Consider the following 17,977-nt stretch of genomic DNA (forward strand, 5'->3'; position numbering starts at 1 on the left):
TGTAGACCGCCAGAGCCCCTATTGACAGCTCCTATTATAGGAGTCCTTCTGCGCAAATCCTGGTGACCTCGTGCCCCAGAGCCAGCATTTAGTTCTCCACTACATTCCTCCGTTCATACATCCCGAGACCAACATAAACAATGTCCTACTCTATATTTACCACCAGCAGGTGATTAATAATTTAATATTCATCCTTTCACAACTATCCATCAATCATTGAGGATACAACCCGCTTTTATATTCACTTATTTGAGAAATGTTTCCAAATTTGTGATTTAAAAAAAAAAAAAAAAAAAAAATATATATATATTATATATATATATATATATACACTGTATATATATATATAAAATAGAAATCCTTTTTTATTACTATATTATCATTTTTTTCTAGATTTTATATAAAACTCATTGTGCAGTTATAATACTTTTATAGTTATGTTCGTGTTCACATGTTTTATTAAGCTGATCATGTAATATATGTCCCCTTTTCTCAGTTTGGGAGGGGCTATACATGATTAGAAAAAGAGGTTCTGAACCTCGAAACACATTATCGTTGTACCGCTATTATCCGATTTATATTCTATTTTTTTATTTGACTACACCATCTACTGAGATTATAGTTGGTTTAGATTTTAATATTTCCAAAATCACCAATTGTAACTGCAATCGATGTCTTGGTGAGGAGCGCTACATCCTGTGTATACCGCCCTTTCATATATGCATATGTGCTTGCTGCGGAAGATTTTTCCACTGAAAAAATGTTAGGGCTCTTATTTATATGTTCTCATATTTACAAGTTATACTTTAGCACTATGGGACTATATCCTTCCTCTGAATTCATTAACACATCTTTGCCAGTTCTCTGGATGTGTGATAAAACTGATAATGTGTTGCATCTTTGGCTCAAGGCCCCCACTTGTGGCAAAGATGTGATACATCCAACCTTCTATGCCCCTCCTCAGCCCATTGTCTGAGAGTTGGTTGGGTGGGGCGGGTTGTGGTTGATTTGGCCAACATATTTATTATAACTCACTCCAGTTTTCCTAACTGGTGTACATCTCCATTCTGGTACACGGGCATGTACCTTATTTATAAAGGGGCCTCAGTTGTGTCTTCCACTTGTTGGGTCATTATTAAGACTGGCATACGAAACTCCAGTTTTAATAAATTTGCCCCAGGCCATACTACAGAGAATTTTCCACTTAAAGCATTGAAACAACAGTAGTTTGCACACAGTGCACTATGCTAACAACAAAGAAGTTGAAAAGCAGGTTGGCAACAGTACTCTTTCGTCAGCTAATATTCTTTGGAAATGTTTGCACAGCATAAAATACACATTGGACAAATCTGACGTGTATTTTAGCCGTATTTTTGCTGTGGTTACTAATGCAGGTCTGCACATTGACTAGCAAATCCTGCTGTGGTTTCAGAGCTGTTTTTTCTGCTGAAACCACACTAATAGCCTAATCCTAGGAAGCTATGACAGTGCACCTTGCTTATTAGGTACTGTGCTGGACATTGATATGCCTCTGGTATTATACATGCTATATGTAAGACACTGTGAGATATCACATAACATGGAGCTGAGCACTTATATGAGGTGATGAAAATGCGATGTCTTCATTGTTACTGTTGCAATGTCACAGTATATGATTATCTTCATGCTGTATTATGCAATGCCGGTCCACCCGCTTCACATATTCCTATAGAACAGTGGTTCATACATGGATGTGCATTGCCTAACATATTTTTTAGATTTTTTTTTGTTGAGATGTAGTGATATATTTGGAATTCCATAACCTATGACATCTGTAACCAGTGAATTGAATATGCAGCTAAAGATTAAATGGGTGACATGGATGCTTTGGAGCTGTATTATGACCAATTAATGTCACACATCCATAACTATTGTGAGTCTAGAATAAGGGTTACATTATAACAATAAATGTGCACTTGGTACAATGGTCTACATTGCCTGGTAGAAGCTGCGCATTATGCTTCAAGAGAGCATTAACACTCTTGAAGCAGCTGCCAAAGCAATTTTCATGCCCCATGCAGCACAGCCTGTCACCCACAATTATTTGGGGACAGGTATAATGCAGCAAATGATGCATACATTATGCCAGCAGGACCATTAGTAAATGTATGGTTCCAAGCAGAATGACTGCTGTACGCTTCATCTGCATAAGACGGATGACAATCTAAATCATCTAATAATTTGTATGCTGAAAAACTCAAATATAAGCAAGAGTTAAATAATGCTCAGTAAGGGATAAAACCTCCGATTTCCATTCTCTGAACATACATGAAAAGGTCTAGATTTGTGCACATATGAATTTCTGTGAGTGACACAAAACACAATAGTTTTGTAGGATGCATGACTATACCAGTATGTTAGATTAAGCTATATTATGTGTATATGTATAATACTGGAAACGTTCGAGACAAAAAATGGTGAATATGATTAATAAATTTGCCGTATGTTACACAACATATTAGCATATTCTCTCTATACATTTCATTTAGATGTAATACGCACATAAATTTGCCTTCCATCATATACTACATTTTACGGAAATAGAATTCTGGCGCCTTATGCTTAGTAAATGCAACAGCAACCCCTCAAACCAAGACACACTGGACATTAGATTGAAAAAAAACAACAACATGCAAAACATGTATTTAAAAGAATCACAAAAATCTAATGGCCTTTTGAGTCATATTTTGTTGTGTTTTGCCACATTTGTATTCAGGAGTCATAACGTACGTACAACAGATTCACTTACAAGGAAAGAGCCTTGTCTGTTGCTTCAAGGGTTAATTAGCTCGATCCATTTCTAGTATGTTTATATTTCCGCACCCCCCTAAATAAAGCGCTATATCTGTGATATAAATGTGGCATAACGTTGCACACATTCGCTATATTCACATCACCTGATAATTAATCAGATAAAGTCTGCGTTAAGTAATGGCCAGTCACCATGGAAACCAGGCTGATTAATCACATGGGACAGATTTTTGGGACAATGAGTCTATTCAGTGGAACTTCATTCCCCACTTGAAATCCCTTTACACGGACACGACTTAGGTAACATCTAAAGTGGGCTGCAGCAATGCCAGCTTTCCTTCAAGCATAGTGTGCCAGGATTTCAGGATTGTGAAAGGACAACAGTATTTAGTTATCCGTCTAGGTCTATCTACAAACAGAGCATAGACTGCAGATAAAAGTCCAGAATGTAGACCTCTTATTGTGACCTGTCAGAAATGTACCCTATGGGTAAACCGTATGAATAGAGTACTTTATGGATCACTGACAATAATTCCAATATGACTAGGAATCCATGGGTTAAAGCAAACATGTTAAGTGACGTATACTGCATGATGTATAATGTATGATGTATTACATGTTATCAACATTACATCGATTGTGTATTTTAACTTGTTTTTAACTGATGAATGTAATTATCTGAACTTGGGTGTAGTAAGGTCAAAAGTAGGCATGTTGACCTGTTCCATCTGGATAAATCAATGATGTTGCTAGCAGTTGAAAGAAGCCTGACGAAGTGCACTAAGCACGAAACGATCGTCGCTGTTTGTTTCTTTGCATCATTCCGTCTTCTGTACCCCGATGGTCAAGGTTTGACCTTTTTTTTTTTTAAAGAGGATGAAATAAAAACGAATGTTTTATGTATCCCGTGGCGGGTGAGTGCCCTGTTTTCTACATTTCACATATGTCACTGCCTGTCTAGGTTTTTTCACAGTGAGCACCACCCTGGGATTTTATTTATTCCATGGTTTTTTGGCTGTTACAGCTGGAAGATTTGCCAATACTGACACAAGATTGTGAATATGAGTGCTGTTGCAGTAGTGCCACTGACTACTTTGTTCTTTGCACCCTAAAGGTGTACGCTGCTCAGATTTTACTCAGAAATCCTGCTCCAAGTCATATAAACCTATATATTACAAAGCTCAGCCTGCTATCACATCCTAATGTCAGATAGTAAAGCAGAAATAAACTAGCAGGTATACTGCCATATGACACATGCTATTCATCAATCAATGAGACAAGGTTTTTGCATGACATCTGATGTAGAGGATTTATGGGCCACAGCTAAAAACCATACAAGACAGCAAGCAACTGTAGACACTTTCATAGAGGAACCCCGTCAGTGATGTATAGAAATACAGCATGTTGACATTGTGAATGATTGACAATATACTTGGTGCATTGATGGTATATTAGGTGCCATTTTCTGATGATGATAATGAGGATCTGTGGCTGTAACTCTTATGGAGGTCCTGCGGTTGACTCTATTATGAGGACAGCTTTGGGTGCTTCTTATTTGAAAATGTCTACTATGGCTGGCACTATTAAAGTTTCCCAGTAGCTGATATTGTAATATGTGTAAATTGGCTTGAATTTTACAGGAAAGCATGAGCACCATTGTGATACTGGGTGGTTCTGCCATCAAAAACCAGCCTTCATCCAAAAAAATTCTTTCCAAGTGACAAAACAGGCACGTATACAGTAGAAACCCTTGTTCTTTTATATGGCTACTGCTAAATAAAGATGTAGCTGAGTTAATCTTCACACACTGTGTCATAGAGTGTTATGTCAGGGTGTCAATTTTGTTGTTAGGGAGTTATGCAGTTCATTTTCATTGATGACCTATCCTCAGACTAGATCATCAATAAAAGATGAGTGGGGGTCACTGTTTCCATTGCATAGTGGCCAAGCAGTGTAATTACAGCCTCCTCTGATTCACTTCTAGGGGACGAGGCTGTAATGACATTGCGCAGCTGCTATAAAACAGCTTGCAATGGAAACAGAGAAGGGGTCACGGCTCTCACAAGAACTGGACAACCCTTTAAGATACCACACTGCAGCAAGTTATCAGACTGAAGAAAGTAAATGTCAACTTTGCTACATCTGTAGAACAGTATGCTATGACTAATGTCAAATTCTATGCCCAAAAGGTGTTGTAATAAGGATTTTGCCTTTTTAATTGATGATTTTTGATCTGTTTACAAGTTGAAAAAAATTATGTCACTGTTGTAGGATCTAAATATTGAAATGAACCTATAAATCCATATGTTTAGAATGGGTGAGCTAGTTTTTATTCCTTCGAGCTACCATAATTATTTGATAATTGGAGAAACCTCTCTTGTCCATTCCTGTGACATAATATTTCTATACCACAAAACATTCCCATCTCCCATTTTTGCATATTTCCTCCTTTGCCATCACACCATCTACCATAAATATAGCTGTTCTAGTGTCCCTGTCAAATACTTGTATACATTACCCTACCTATAGTAACTTACAATCTAGTATCAGCTTTATACAGTAAAAAAAAAAAATCAAATTTCTAATACAACACATCAACACACCCTATATTATTTTATACAGTAGGGTATATCACATGTTAACAGTAAAATCCCCAAACTGTGTCTAGTATAAAGAATAACAGAATACAACAACCCAATCCCTCCATTAATACCCACAGCAGGACATAACGCAGTTGGTGCCAGCTCACTAAAGCCTCTATTTTTATACAGAGCAGAGAAATCTTGCCAGACATCTTTTCAGGCTGTCAGTCATTCTTAAACACAGCATGGTACATTGCATACAGTATAAGCCTCTATTCCAAGCACAAAATCTAAGCACAATTGGGATTGCTACCTACCTGCTTGGAGTGTGAGGGATGGCGCAGTTTTTGAATAAGAAGTGTTGGGTAGATGATACTTAGAAGTAGAAGGCAGCAAATTTGTGGCACTCTTGCTAGTAAGGAGTAATAGCGGTAAAACTGGGAATAAAAATGAATACAATTATAAGATTTATTTTCTGAGAATGCTAAGAATCTATCACTCCTCTATAAATGGTCTTCTGTTTTCAATGTATTCTAAGGCCAAAGCCCTACAGTGTGGATAAACTGTTTTTTGTTGCAGATTTTGCTGCAGTTTTTGGTGCCAAACCAAGAGTGCCTTCAGTAGGAATAAATAATATATAGGAAGTGCTTATAATTCTCCTTTCTGCTCAATTCACATCTGGATTTAGCTCCGAAATAGCAGCAAAATCTGCAACAAAAAAGCAGCTTTTTCGCAACGTGGGGCCTTAGCCTAAAGTGCATCATACACATTAGGAGAATGTCAGCCAAAGCTGCTATAGCTGCAATAAAATCAATGCAATCCTATGGATCTATTGAAACAATATGGCAGATTTATTAAGACTGATGTTTTATATGCAGGTCTTAATAAAGGCCTTGCCTGGTGTAGGACATGAATGAGTTCTGAAAAAGACTGTGCTAAACCTGTGCCTGAATAGAGACCTAACCCAGTTAGGAACTTGTGTAGTTTTCCATTATAACTCACAGAAGAAAACAGTGGCAAGTTATAATACAGTAGATGCCAGGGTGGGGGCGTACAGTGTGCCGAATGAAGCGCAAAATGGGAATTATGTCGCATGGTTTGGCACATGAAAAGTCCAAATGTACACCATGAAAAACTGGCATAGAGGGATTAATAAATTTCCCCCAATATTTTGTTAATGGACCATTTTAGGACATTTTCAGGAACCAATAGATTTAAGCCTATAGGGGATCTGTGAAAAAGGGTGCGGCACAGATTTCATCCTGATTTGTATCATGGTTGTTTGAATACTTTTTTCCTGTGTGATCAGGATGTCATTTATCAAAAAAATATTGCTTGCTATTGTAAAGATGATCCATGTGAATCATTTTAGTGTTTTTGTTTGTTTTTTTTAAAGTGCAACATAAGGAAAAGAAACTACTTATGGCCGGGGGCCCCACGGGCTGGAAACGCCGCGATTTGCCTGCGGTGAAAACGGCGCGGGAAAAAGTGCAATGTTATACAGTATTTGTAAAGTGGGATGCAAATCCCATCCCCACTTTGTGAAAAAAAATCGCAGCGCGGACACGCTACGATTTCCAAAACCGTTGCGGTTTTGAAAATCGCAGCATGTCAATTATATCTACGGAAATGTCAGCGTTTTTCCCGTAGATATAATGGTAAGAGAAAGTCTGCAGAGAAAAACTCCATGAACTTTCTCTTCAAAGCGCTGCGGGAAGAACCGCAATGCAATCACGCTGTGGTTCTTCCCACAGTGCTTTAGCGCTGCGTTTCTGGCACGTGGAGCCTTAGCCTACCAGTACTGGGGGTTGTCGATTTGTCTAGTTTTTATTCTACAGGATATATTTGGCTTTTTATTATAGTATTCTACTAACAATCTACTATCATGCTTACTATGACTTTACACATTTGTCTACTAGCTCACAATCATTGATTTCTTTTGTGTATTACCTGTGGTGTCTGTGGACATTCCACCTTCTGCCATATTAATGCTCCACAATGCATCCATGATAAGATTGTGCCTGCTATGTACCCAGGCAGATTTTGCATATTATGACTTGCCAGAAGTGGGTAGTACAGCGCAGGGTAGTAGAAAAGGGCAAGGATTTTCCAAAGATCTACAGATATATAACATGGTATAACATGAGAATAGTAAAAATAATACAAACAACAAGCATAAAGTGAAGAACTGCTTGATTGTAATAATTCCACATAATTCTTCGTGTTACATTAATGATGTATATAATAAATGTGCGACCAGCACAGCACAGAGATTTTTACTCATTTAGTACAAATTTTATAAGAAGCATTTTTATATAATTGATCATGCATTGTGTTTGATTCCCAATAGTTAAATGATATGAACGTATTAATAAATCCCTTATACTGCAATATATATATATATATATATATATATATGTGCAATGCCTGGTGTCAGCCTTAGGGTGGGCAAGCAGGGGCATACTTTGAATATTTTAAAAGTTATTGAAGCAGTTTTTATGATTCTAATTTCTGACGTAGCTCATTAAGCTACAACTAATGTCAAGTTGGTGTAGCCAGTTTTAGATTGTCACAATTTCAAATACTCTATAGCTATGCCAGGGCTTATCACAAGGAGATTGATACTATGCAGCACAACACACTTTCTTAAGATAGAAGTATACTGTTAATGGAAAGTTACCTTTAGGAGACTTTTCACTGTTTGAAATGAAATTGAGAGCTGATGGATCTAAAAACATCTGCATGATTGATGAAAACAGCAACCCAAATGCCGCACAGGGCACCCAATTGTTGCCACCACTTTGTAGGAGATTCAAAGGACTGTAGAGGGAAGTAGAATAGATAAACATAGTGTACTATGTCGAACCAAATGAGTCTACAATTGGAAAATTGATTTATACCAGGGAGAGAGATGAAGCCAACAAAATACCTGAGAACACCAGGGACGCCCCAACAGAAAGAGGTGCAAAGCTTTCGCCTTCGAACCAAGAAGCTCAGAAGGAGCAATGTACAGAGCTAGAAAGTAAGAAATATATATATATATATATAGTACATGAGAAATTACAGAGAAATAGGAAATTATATAAAACGAAGAAGACAATGTAGATGAAAAAGTCTTCTCTTAATAGTTCACTAGATACTAGACATGTCTTTTGGTATATATGTAAATCAAATGAAAATATTCTGAAACCTCTACTCCACACAGGGTGTACTCATAAGATTGCCAACCATTGTGTGTGGTGGGGTTACCAGGACTCTCCCATCCTCTCCGAGGAGTCATGTAGGTTGTACTCTGCTTTTTACTCAGAAATCCAGCTACAAATCATATAAACCAATATACTGTACACATAAAAATTGCAGTGATCAAGTTCTCGTCCTTTATCATATTCTGCTCTCAGTTAAGGTAGCATAGATCACCTGACTGGTTATTATAACTATGGGTACCTATTTAAACTTACCTTGGCATTAGTCTAATGAAGACAGAGGTATATAGCCTTAGTTTTCTCAGTCCCTGTGCTTTTACAAAATCCTTATAAGCACACTATGCTGATCAACACAGATAGGCTATTGGCAATTAATCATTGATAACTTATTGATATTACTGTACTAACAGAACAGTTTAGGTCCATTCACACGGAGGAAAATGGTGTGGAATTTCAGCGCTGAAAAAAAAGCCTCCCATTGACTTCAATGGGTTCCTTTTTCTGCTAAGTCAATGGGAGGCTTTTATTTCAGCGCTGAAATTCCACACCAAATTCCTTGCCATTTTCCTCCATGTGAATGTGTGAACATACCCTTAGGGTCCATAGTTTTTTGCAGGCGGATTTTGATGTGGAATTCGCCTCAAAATCTGCCTGCAAAAAGGCCTCCCATTCAATTCAATAGGAGTCCCTCGGTTTTTTTTCCCACTAGTGATTTTTTTCAGCTAGCGGGATAAGCGACATGCCCTATCTTCTCATGGATATCGTGGCTGAGTCAGCCAAGGTGTCCGCAGTTTCAGACTTACTCCCGATTAGTCCCATTCGTTCGGGCCTAATCAGGAACGGGATGCTGATGCACTGTACTGGCATCCCGTTGCGGCTAGTCGTGCAGAGAATTGACATGACGGAAAAGGTTTCCAGCGTGTGAACATACCCTAACCCTAAGTGCTTTTAATTTAAAGGATCTAAAGGTAGAGACATATAAAAACTGGTGCAGACTCTATATACAGTAGTTGCTATATGTTCCAGATTGAGAGATGACAATTTGCTATGCAAATAATTCTATGGAAGCATCTACAGCAAGCAATTGTTGATGCATAAGCAGAAGCTTTTAACACATTTAACCCACATTCAGTCGGAAATTCTGACGTCATCGGCTAAATGGATCTGAAGTTGCAGCACATATAAGCTGTCTGTCCAAGATTATACATAGACCAAGCCTAGATGCTATTTAAAGTGTCCTATAAAAGAACTTCATGCCAAGGAGCAACTATAAGGAGTGCAGCAGCTCTGTCACACCAAGGCCCTCCAGCCATGGTGAGGTCCAGGAGGTTCCTTTTTCCCATAGAATTGAGAAAGTACTATAACTGGTGAAAATATTGGTGATAGGGGGTACCATAATTTCCCAGGATATGTCATAAAGCAACTGTAGTTATAATTTAAAATTGACACAAAAACCCAAGAAGCAAATTTTTATTAACTTTATACACTCACAGATATAGGTGCAAGGATAAGGTGGTATAATCCTTCAGACAATGTTGGGGAGCATGGCAAGATAATTCTAGGAGAAAAATAATGAAACATTGATAGATGTAATATATGTGAATGCTTTTATTCCAGTGATGTTAAACAATATTAAAGACCAGAGAAGGGTTATCACTTACTCATCAGGTGGCACTGTGGCTTCTTGATTGGAATCCTCATACCAGTCATCATAGAGCAGGTCATCCTGCCATGGTTCAGGGGTCCCCTGCAGACTTGACATATTGCTGCCCACTTACTGCTCCTGTAGCTGGACAAGAAAGACCCCACCTTATATAACCATACTCAGCCGACTACCCTGCACAGCATCCTTTTGTCTAGGGGATTACATACATTCCCTAAGGATCAGAAATTGACATAGGAATAGGTGGAGAAAGTTTTGCATGAGATATCAGAGAGACCTGTAGAAAGCTACACCGTCTGAAAGAAGTGTCTTTGTAGTCAATAAACAGGGGACAAATGCATACAGAAGCCACAAGGTGAGTAGTCTTATGTGTGAAGTCCTATGGCACTTACATAAGACTAACTTGAAATGTTCTACCCCCTTTTAGATGTTTAATTCCCTTCTATTAAGACAAGACAACCTGACTCCCAACAGCTCATTAGTAATATGAGAGTACTAATTAATACAGTCTCCCATGTCACATGAGGGCAGATGCCGACAGTGATGTCCTAACAATGACTGTGATTATTCCGGATCACTCAACCTTATTGCTCTGTTATCATCCAGTTATTGGACATTTTCTTAGTTACTCTTTTATAGCAATGGCTGCTTGTACCTTGGATGACAGGCCTCATATAACCCATAATAATAACTGACTGACTTCTTTATGGCTGTCAAGTAATTACGTATGGAGGCATCTAAGCTGGGAGTAAATTTGTCAGCTACTGTATAGTTTTCCAACCATGTTTTAGCAGTGTTATTTGTTGGCCTTGGTCAGGTGATCCCCAGAAGGCAGCAAGAACAACAGCTCCCACTTTTAGTGTAGGGACCGGTAGCATGTAAAGCTTTTTGAAGAGGAAGAGGGCAAGAATTATTCAGTGATCATGGTAGAAACGTTGGCCTTCAAGACCAGCACCAAAACCCAGCATATCACAGTTAGATAGGTTAGGGTCACCTGAATTAAACAGTGATTTTATCTTCTAAATTGGTGCTCTTTGGAGCAATAAAGGTGTTACTGCTTAGCTCTTTGGAGCAATGACTGCACCCTCATTGCTACAAATACTTAATTTGCATAATGACAAAATGTTTGATTCAGGTGACTCTATCCTATCTATTGGCATGACTGATTTGATAGGCTGAGGTCGAGTGACAGACTCTGTTTAAAACCTAATATTAGAAAGAATGCCTAACATTTTGTAGGTCACCTGCATACACCAAAACAGCTTTGACCCATTGACATCCATAAAACCACTGACGGTGTCTTGTGATATATCTTATACCACAAAGACATTAACAGCAAACTATTTAAAGAGTCGTGGCCTTATGGGCACATATCCCCAATCCTCAGCATAAGTGTCTGATCAAGGGCGACACGGTGGCTCAGTGGTTAGCACTGCAGCCTTGCAGTGCCTCAGTCCTTGGTTTGAATCTTGCCAGGAGCAACATCTGCAAGGAGTTGTATGTTCTCCTCGTGTTTGCGTGGATTTCCTCCCATTCTACAAAGACATACTTAAATGAAAAAAAAAGTACATTGTGATCCCTATATGGGGCTCACAATCTACATTAACAAAATAAAATAAAAAAAAATAAATAAATAAAGTGTCTGATCACTGGGAGTCCCTGACAATTGGAAGCATGAAGGTGGTGCTCCAACCAATTTTATATGGCTGCTGGTGCTACTGAAGATGACATTTTTGACAGCCCCATAGCTGTGAATGAAGCACAGGTCATGCAAATGCACTGATGCTCCATTCAGAAGGAGACTTTAGGGGGACTTTCAAATTGTTGGGGGACCTGGCGGTCAGACTCCCAGAGACTGAACACTTGTGCCCTATACTGTGGATATGAGATGTGTCCTAAATAACACAACTCTTTTGACACTTTTAACACTTTAAGTAAATTGAAAGGTAAGGAATATATGGAATACACTTGTTTCCCGCAAGTTCAGTTGATCAAAACCTTGGGAATTTGAAGTCAATACCTTGAACATATTCTACACATCCTTCACACCCTTTATGAACAACTTTTACAGTGTGACAGTGTGCATTATCCTGCTGAAAGGGTCACTGACAATAGGGAGAAGAGTGACTAGTTAGGACCTAACAGGGAATCCAGTATTCAAGATAGATAGAGATGAGCGAACACTAAAATGTTCGAGGTTCGAAATTCGATTCGAACAGCCGCTCACTGTTCGAGTGTTCGAATGGCTTTCGAACCCCATTATAGTCTATGGGGAACATAAACTCGTTAAGGGGGAAACCCAAATTCGTGTCTGGAGGGTCACCAAGTCCACTATGACACCCCAGGAAATGATACCAACACCCTGGAATGACACTGGGACAGCAGGGAAAGCATGTCTGGGGGCATAAAAGTCACTTTATTTCATGGAAATCCCTGTCAGTTTGCGATTTTCGCAAGCTAACTTTTCCCCATAGAAATGCATTGGCCAGTGCTGATTGGCCAGAGTACGGAACTCGACCAATCAGCGCTGGCTCTGCTGGAGGAGGCGGAGTCTAAGATCGCTCCACACCAGTCTCCATTCAGGTCCGACCTTAGACTCCGCCTCCTCCGGCAGAGCCAGCGCTGATTGGCCGAAGGCTGGCCAATGCATTCCTATGCGAATGCAGAGACTTAGCAGTGCTGAGTCAGTTTTGCTCAACTACACATCTGATGCACACTCGGCACTGCTACATCAGATGTAGCAATCTGATGTAGCAGAGCCGAGGGTGCACTAGAACCCCTGTGCAAACTCAGTTCACGCTAATAGAATGCATTGGCCAGCGCTGATTGGCCAATGCATTCTATTAGCCCGATGAAGTAGAGCTGAATGTGTGTGCTAAGCACACACATTCAGCACTGCTTCATCACGCCAATACAATGCATTAGCCAGTGCTGATTGGCCAGAGTACGGAATTCGGCCAATCAGCGCTGGCTCTGCTGGAGGAGGCGGAGTCTAAGATCGCTCCACACCAGTCTCCATTCAGGTCCGACCTTAGACTCCGCCTCCTCCAGCAGAGCCAGCGCTGATTGGCCGAATTCCGTACTCTGGCCAATCAGCACTGGCTAATGCATTGTATTGGCGTGATGAAGCAGTGCTGAATGTGTGTGCTTAGCACACACATTCAGCTCTACTTCATCGGGCTAATAGAATGCATTGGCCAATCAGCGCTGGCCAATGCATTCTATTAGCTTGATGAAACAGAGTGTGCACAAGGGTTCAAGCGCACCCTCGGCTCTGATGTAGCAGAGCCGAGGGTGCACAAGGGTTCAAGTGCACCCTCGGCTCTCCTACATCAGAGCCGAGGGTGCGCTTGAACCCTTGTGCACACTCTGCTTCATCAAGCTAATAGAATGCATTGGCCAGCACTGATTGGCCAGAGTACGGAATTCGGCCAATCAGCGCTGGCCAATGCATCCCTATGGGAAAAAGTTTATCTCACAAAAATCACAATTACACACCCGATAGAGCCCCAAAAAGTTATTTTTAATAACATTCCCCCCTAAATAAAGGTTATCCCTAGCTATCCCTGCCTGTACAGCTATCCCTGTCTCATAGTCACAAAGTTCACATTCTCATATGACCCGGATTTGAAATCCACTATTCGTCTAAAATGGAGGTCACCTGATTTCGGCAGCCAATGACTTTTTCCAATTTTTTTCAATGCCCCCGGTGTCGTAGTTCCTGTCCCACCTCCCCTGCGCTGTTATTGGTGCAAAAAAGGAGCCAGGGAAGGTGGGAGGGGAATCGAATTTTGGCGCACTTTACCACGCGGTGTTCGATTCGATTCGAACATGGCGAACACCCTGATATCCGATCGAACATGTGTTCGATAGAACACTGTTCGCTCATCTCTAAAGATAGACAATTTGTGCACTTTATTGCACCAAGTCTTTCTGTGGTGATGATTTGGTGAAATTTATATATATTTATGTTTTTGGCCTAGTTCTCTTTCAAGTATATAGGGAGACAGAGAATCTCTGTAGCATCTGACCTTGCACACAGACAATTGCTCAATGAGAGATTGCCAGAAGACAATTGCTTAACAGATGTCAGATGATGTGGGATTATTCTGCTAATGTGGAGCCATTTATCATTGTATTTATAAAAGTGTATCAGAGTCTTTAGTATAAAGTAACATCTACAGGAATACTAGGACCCAAGATTTCCATCAGAAAATAGTCCCCTCTCACTGTCTCCGCCGGTTTGCATTCTCACTAATCTGCATCGTTCTCCCATCTTTGCACACACACTCCACCAGGATGTAAAATAAAATGTCACTCATCAGACCAAGACAGTCTTTTCTATTGTTTTATGATGCAATAGTGTGTGCTATAGGCAATGGGCAGGGGTCAGCAGGGGCATTCTGACAGATGTGCAGCAATACAGCCCCATATACAAAGAGCTTTGATGGACTGTGTGTTCTGATACCTTTCTGTAATACCCACATGGGCTAGCCATCCCTCTTCATACTCATCAGTGAACTTCAGGAACTCATGGCTCTATGAAACAGATTCATTCTCTGTTGCCCAAAGCAACCTATCACAGCACAACTTTAATTTAGTATTTTGCTTTATAATTGAAAGCTGTTATTGGTTGGTTTTGGCAACAAAGACTGTTCTTCTTTTAGACCTGATAACCAATCTACCCTATGGGAAACTTATATTAGGTACTAAGCACTGCATACCTGGTACACCCACAAGTCCTGACATTGTGGGAATGTGCTAGTCACCTAGCCATCACAATTTGTCCCATAAGGTCACTCAGATCTGATTCCTTACGCTTGCCCAGTTTATCCATTCCTAACACATCTGCTTCAGGAGATGACTGCTAACTTTGTCTTATAATATTAATTTAATTTCAGACTTTACAAGAAGTTCTTTACATTACCTGTAAATTCTGTATGATAAAACAAAGTGTCTTATATTCCTGACATTACCAGGTTGTATTAAACAATACTAGAATAAAGGACCATACACCTACATTTTTATATCCAGCCACTTTCAATCATATCCTGGCTAGTAATAAGAGGCCTACAGGCTTTAATGCCTTACACATCTTATTTGTTCCCAACAGTGCCATTTGTGAATTATTCAGCCATTATTTTGTGGTTAGTTTCCAAATGTGTTTTTGCAATTCCAGTGCATCCCCCTATCTAAACCACAGTAAATGAATAAGTCACTTATGCTCAGTATGTCATTGTAAAATGCCGTTGTAAAATGTGGCGACTCGCTACTGCCATAATGTAATTGGTACTACTGTATATCAGTGCTACAGAATCCATGAACTGTGTCATCACTCAGTGTCAGCTAGTGCTACTGTAGCCGGGCTTCCTTATAACCCATCAATGGTGCCCATTCTGGAAGTAAGTGGCCATTTAGTTCTGAATTTATGAGTTACCTCTATATTACCCCTATTTATCACCACTAGGGAGCAACCCCCCTACTATTTAATGACATCCCCTCCCCTCCTTGTGGGGTGAAAGTAGTGTTAGGCTTTTAATAAAATGGGTTATAATTCTTTCAAGCACTGAATGATCGGGTGAGAGGCCATCACAAGTGGGAGGAGGATGTGCAGCCTGTGTGTTTTAAGAATACAAATATAAGACAAGAAATATTTCCTATTACCTAAAAGTGTTCTCATTAGTAATGCGATAAAATCTGTAATTTTACATTTTAGCATGGCCAGACAATCTTTGTATTTTGTAATATATACGTGGCTTGAAAAAACAAGTTTTACAAATATCATTGATCAGCAAAAACCATATAGTGTATTATCTGCACTTGAGATAGGTCCCAGTGTGGACCGATACATGGTGTACTGCTTTTTCCAATAACAGGACATTTTCCATCCATACAAGTTGCTGACAGACCGGATTGTTTTTTCATATAGTGTATTATATATGACATATCATAGCAGTTCAACATGTACACGAATAAAAGGCAAATACTTTAAATGAAATACAATGTCAATGCTATTATATATTTAAAAGATACAGAATATTTGACGTATGGTGCAGCACACTACAGTACTACCAGATGGGAGAACTACAACATTTATAGAAATATTATCATAGACCACATAGTCATGGACTGCTGCACTCAGAGTCATACAGACATACAAGTCAGATATAAGGAATGCCAGACAATAATAGATAATGCAATCATTATTTTCCCATGGAAACTTAATATCAGACAGTGATATGACTGGATACATCATTTTACCAGTAACAGTATAGCCAAGTTACATTCGTCTTGTCACTCTAACCCATACAATTGGTCAGGGAATCTAAACAGGTACAAAGTTATGAAGATCATTGGTCCTACACTGTGTGACTATTTGATAATGTTCTTTATTCTGTCTCTTTAACAAATGACATAAGAACTATTATATCTGTGAGGCCACATTGTATTCATGTAGCTGATACTGGCTGACACTTATTAATACCACTTGTTAGTCCCAGGCCAATTCACAGTGTTTTACATTAATAGTCCTCGAATGTCCTGAAAGGTTTCTAGTAATCCCTGGCATATGTCATAATGTGACGGAGAGGTCACCTTACCCTAGTGTCCTGTCTTCCCCTTACTGTACTTTTCCTTGTAGACACTTCTGTCACTGCATCCAAGTTTTCCACATTGATTTGAATAGGAATCCACCTGCCAATAAAAAGAATGACAAACCTTTTGTCCTATGGTGGATGTATGTTGCAGGTGCTGGAGCAGCAGAGACACCTGTATCCTGATAGAACACAAATATGTGAACGCTCTCCTTACTTCTCTGGTCTGAAAGTGATTGGGGGGGGGTGATTTATCTGAGATGAGGAGGTGGGGGAGAGCGCCCAGACAGAGCAGGCAAAGTTCAGTGGGAGGGGGGAGAACTTTACACCCCGCACAGCAAGAAGGTAGTGAATGTTATCCAAGAATAGGGGGTGTGGATGTTGGTAGTGGGACTCATGCGATTACATAGCAGCATTACTAACTTCCTGACATACCTCTAGTCTTTGTGTAATCCGCATAAACATTTTATTGTATACCTGAATCTTGTCCTTTTGATCCATCTGATACCGGCCTGAGTAATACGCTCATGCAGCTCAGTTAATAGAACACTGTGCTCATTAACCAGTTATTTCTCTACTATTTATTTCTGTATCACTGTCAATTCATTGGCTTTTAGCTTCTTTTACAATCCTCATTTTATTCAACATAGGGGATTTCGAGGACTAACAATTGAAATTAGTCATGTAACTTTGTATGGTGTTCCATAATACAGGCACTGAGATATGCTAAGTCTCTTCCTTATTTAGTTGTATGGAGCACGTCTTTCTATATACTTATTCCTCATCTATGGATGAACTCTATGGGAACATATTAAGGAGCACTTGTAGCTCTGGCCCTTACATCTGAAACAGAACACAGAATATATTCAGAGTCTAAGCACCCACTATGGTCTGTATAGTAAATTTTGTTAGTCCCGGGAAACTTCTTTAATTTTTTGTAAAATGACAATTACAATAAAATTCATGAAACAATTCTCTATTACTTACTCACCCGCTCTCACAAGTCTGTATTTCTCTCATAAACCTCCCAGCTGTTATAACATGGAAGCTGCAGCTGCTGTTCATAGAGTCTACCCTATCCACAAGAAATCCTAAGCTAGCATGGTCAATACTACAGTCCTACAGTGTAGTGGTTGTTCCAATGAT

The 17,977-nt window shown here is 39.5% G+C and overlaps 1 protein-coding gene across 2 annotated transcripts in view; it reads right to left on the reverse strand.

Moving 5' to 3' along the window:
• Window positions 1–17,053, reverse strand: part of STRA6 (signaling receptor and transporter of retinol STRA6) — a 55,442-nt gene extending 38,389 nt beyond the window's left edge. The window contains exons 1-7 of one of the 2 annotated variants that reach the window (XM_075273689.1): window positions 16,956–17,053; window positions 10,237–10,364; window positions 10,067–10,133; window positions 8,302–8,387; window positions 8,053–8,192; window positions 7,323–7,489; window positions 5,690–5,809 (exon numbers count right to left, since the gene is read on the reverse strand). In XM_075273689.1, the coding sequence (XP_075129790.1) occupies window positions 5,690–5,809; window positions 7,323–7,489; window positions 8,053–8,192; window positions 8,302–8,387; window positions 10,067–10,133; window positions 10,237–10,337 (681 nt within the window). In that variant the 5' untranslated portion in view covers window positions 10,338–10,364; window positions 16,956–17,053. The remainder of the gene's footprint in view (window positions 1–5,689; window positions 5,810–7,322; window positions 7,490–8,052; window positions 8,193–8,301; window positions 8,388–10,066; window positions 10,134–10,236; window positions 10,365–16,955) is intronic. The other variant, XM_075273690.1, reaches the window with a different exon arrangement.
• Window positions 17,054–17,977: the final 924 nt, after the last annotated feature.

The sequence above is a fragment of the Leptodactylus fuscus genome, chromosome 5 (genome assembly GCF_031893055.1).
Source record: "Leptodactylus fuscus isolate aLepFus1 chromosome 5, aLepFus1.hap2, whole genome shotgun sequence".
NCBI classification, from domain to species: Eukaryota; Metazoa; Chordata; class Amphibia; order Anura; family Leptodactylidae; genus Leptodactylus; species Leptodactylus fuscus.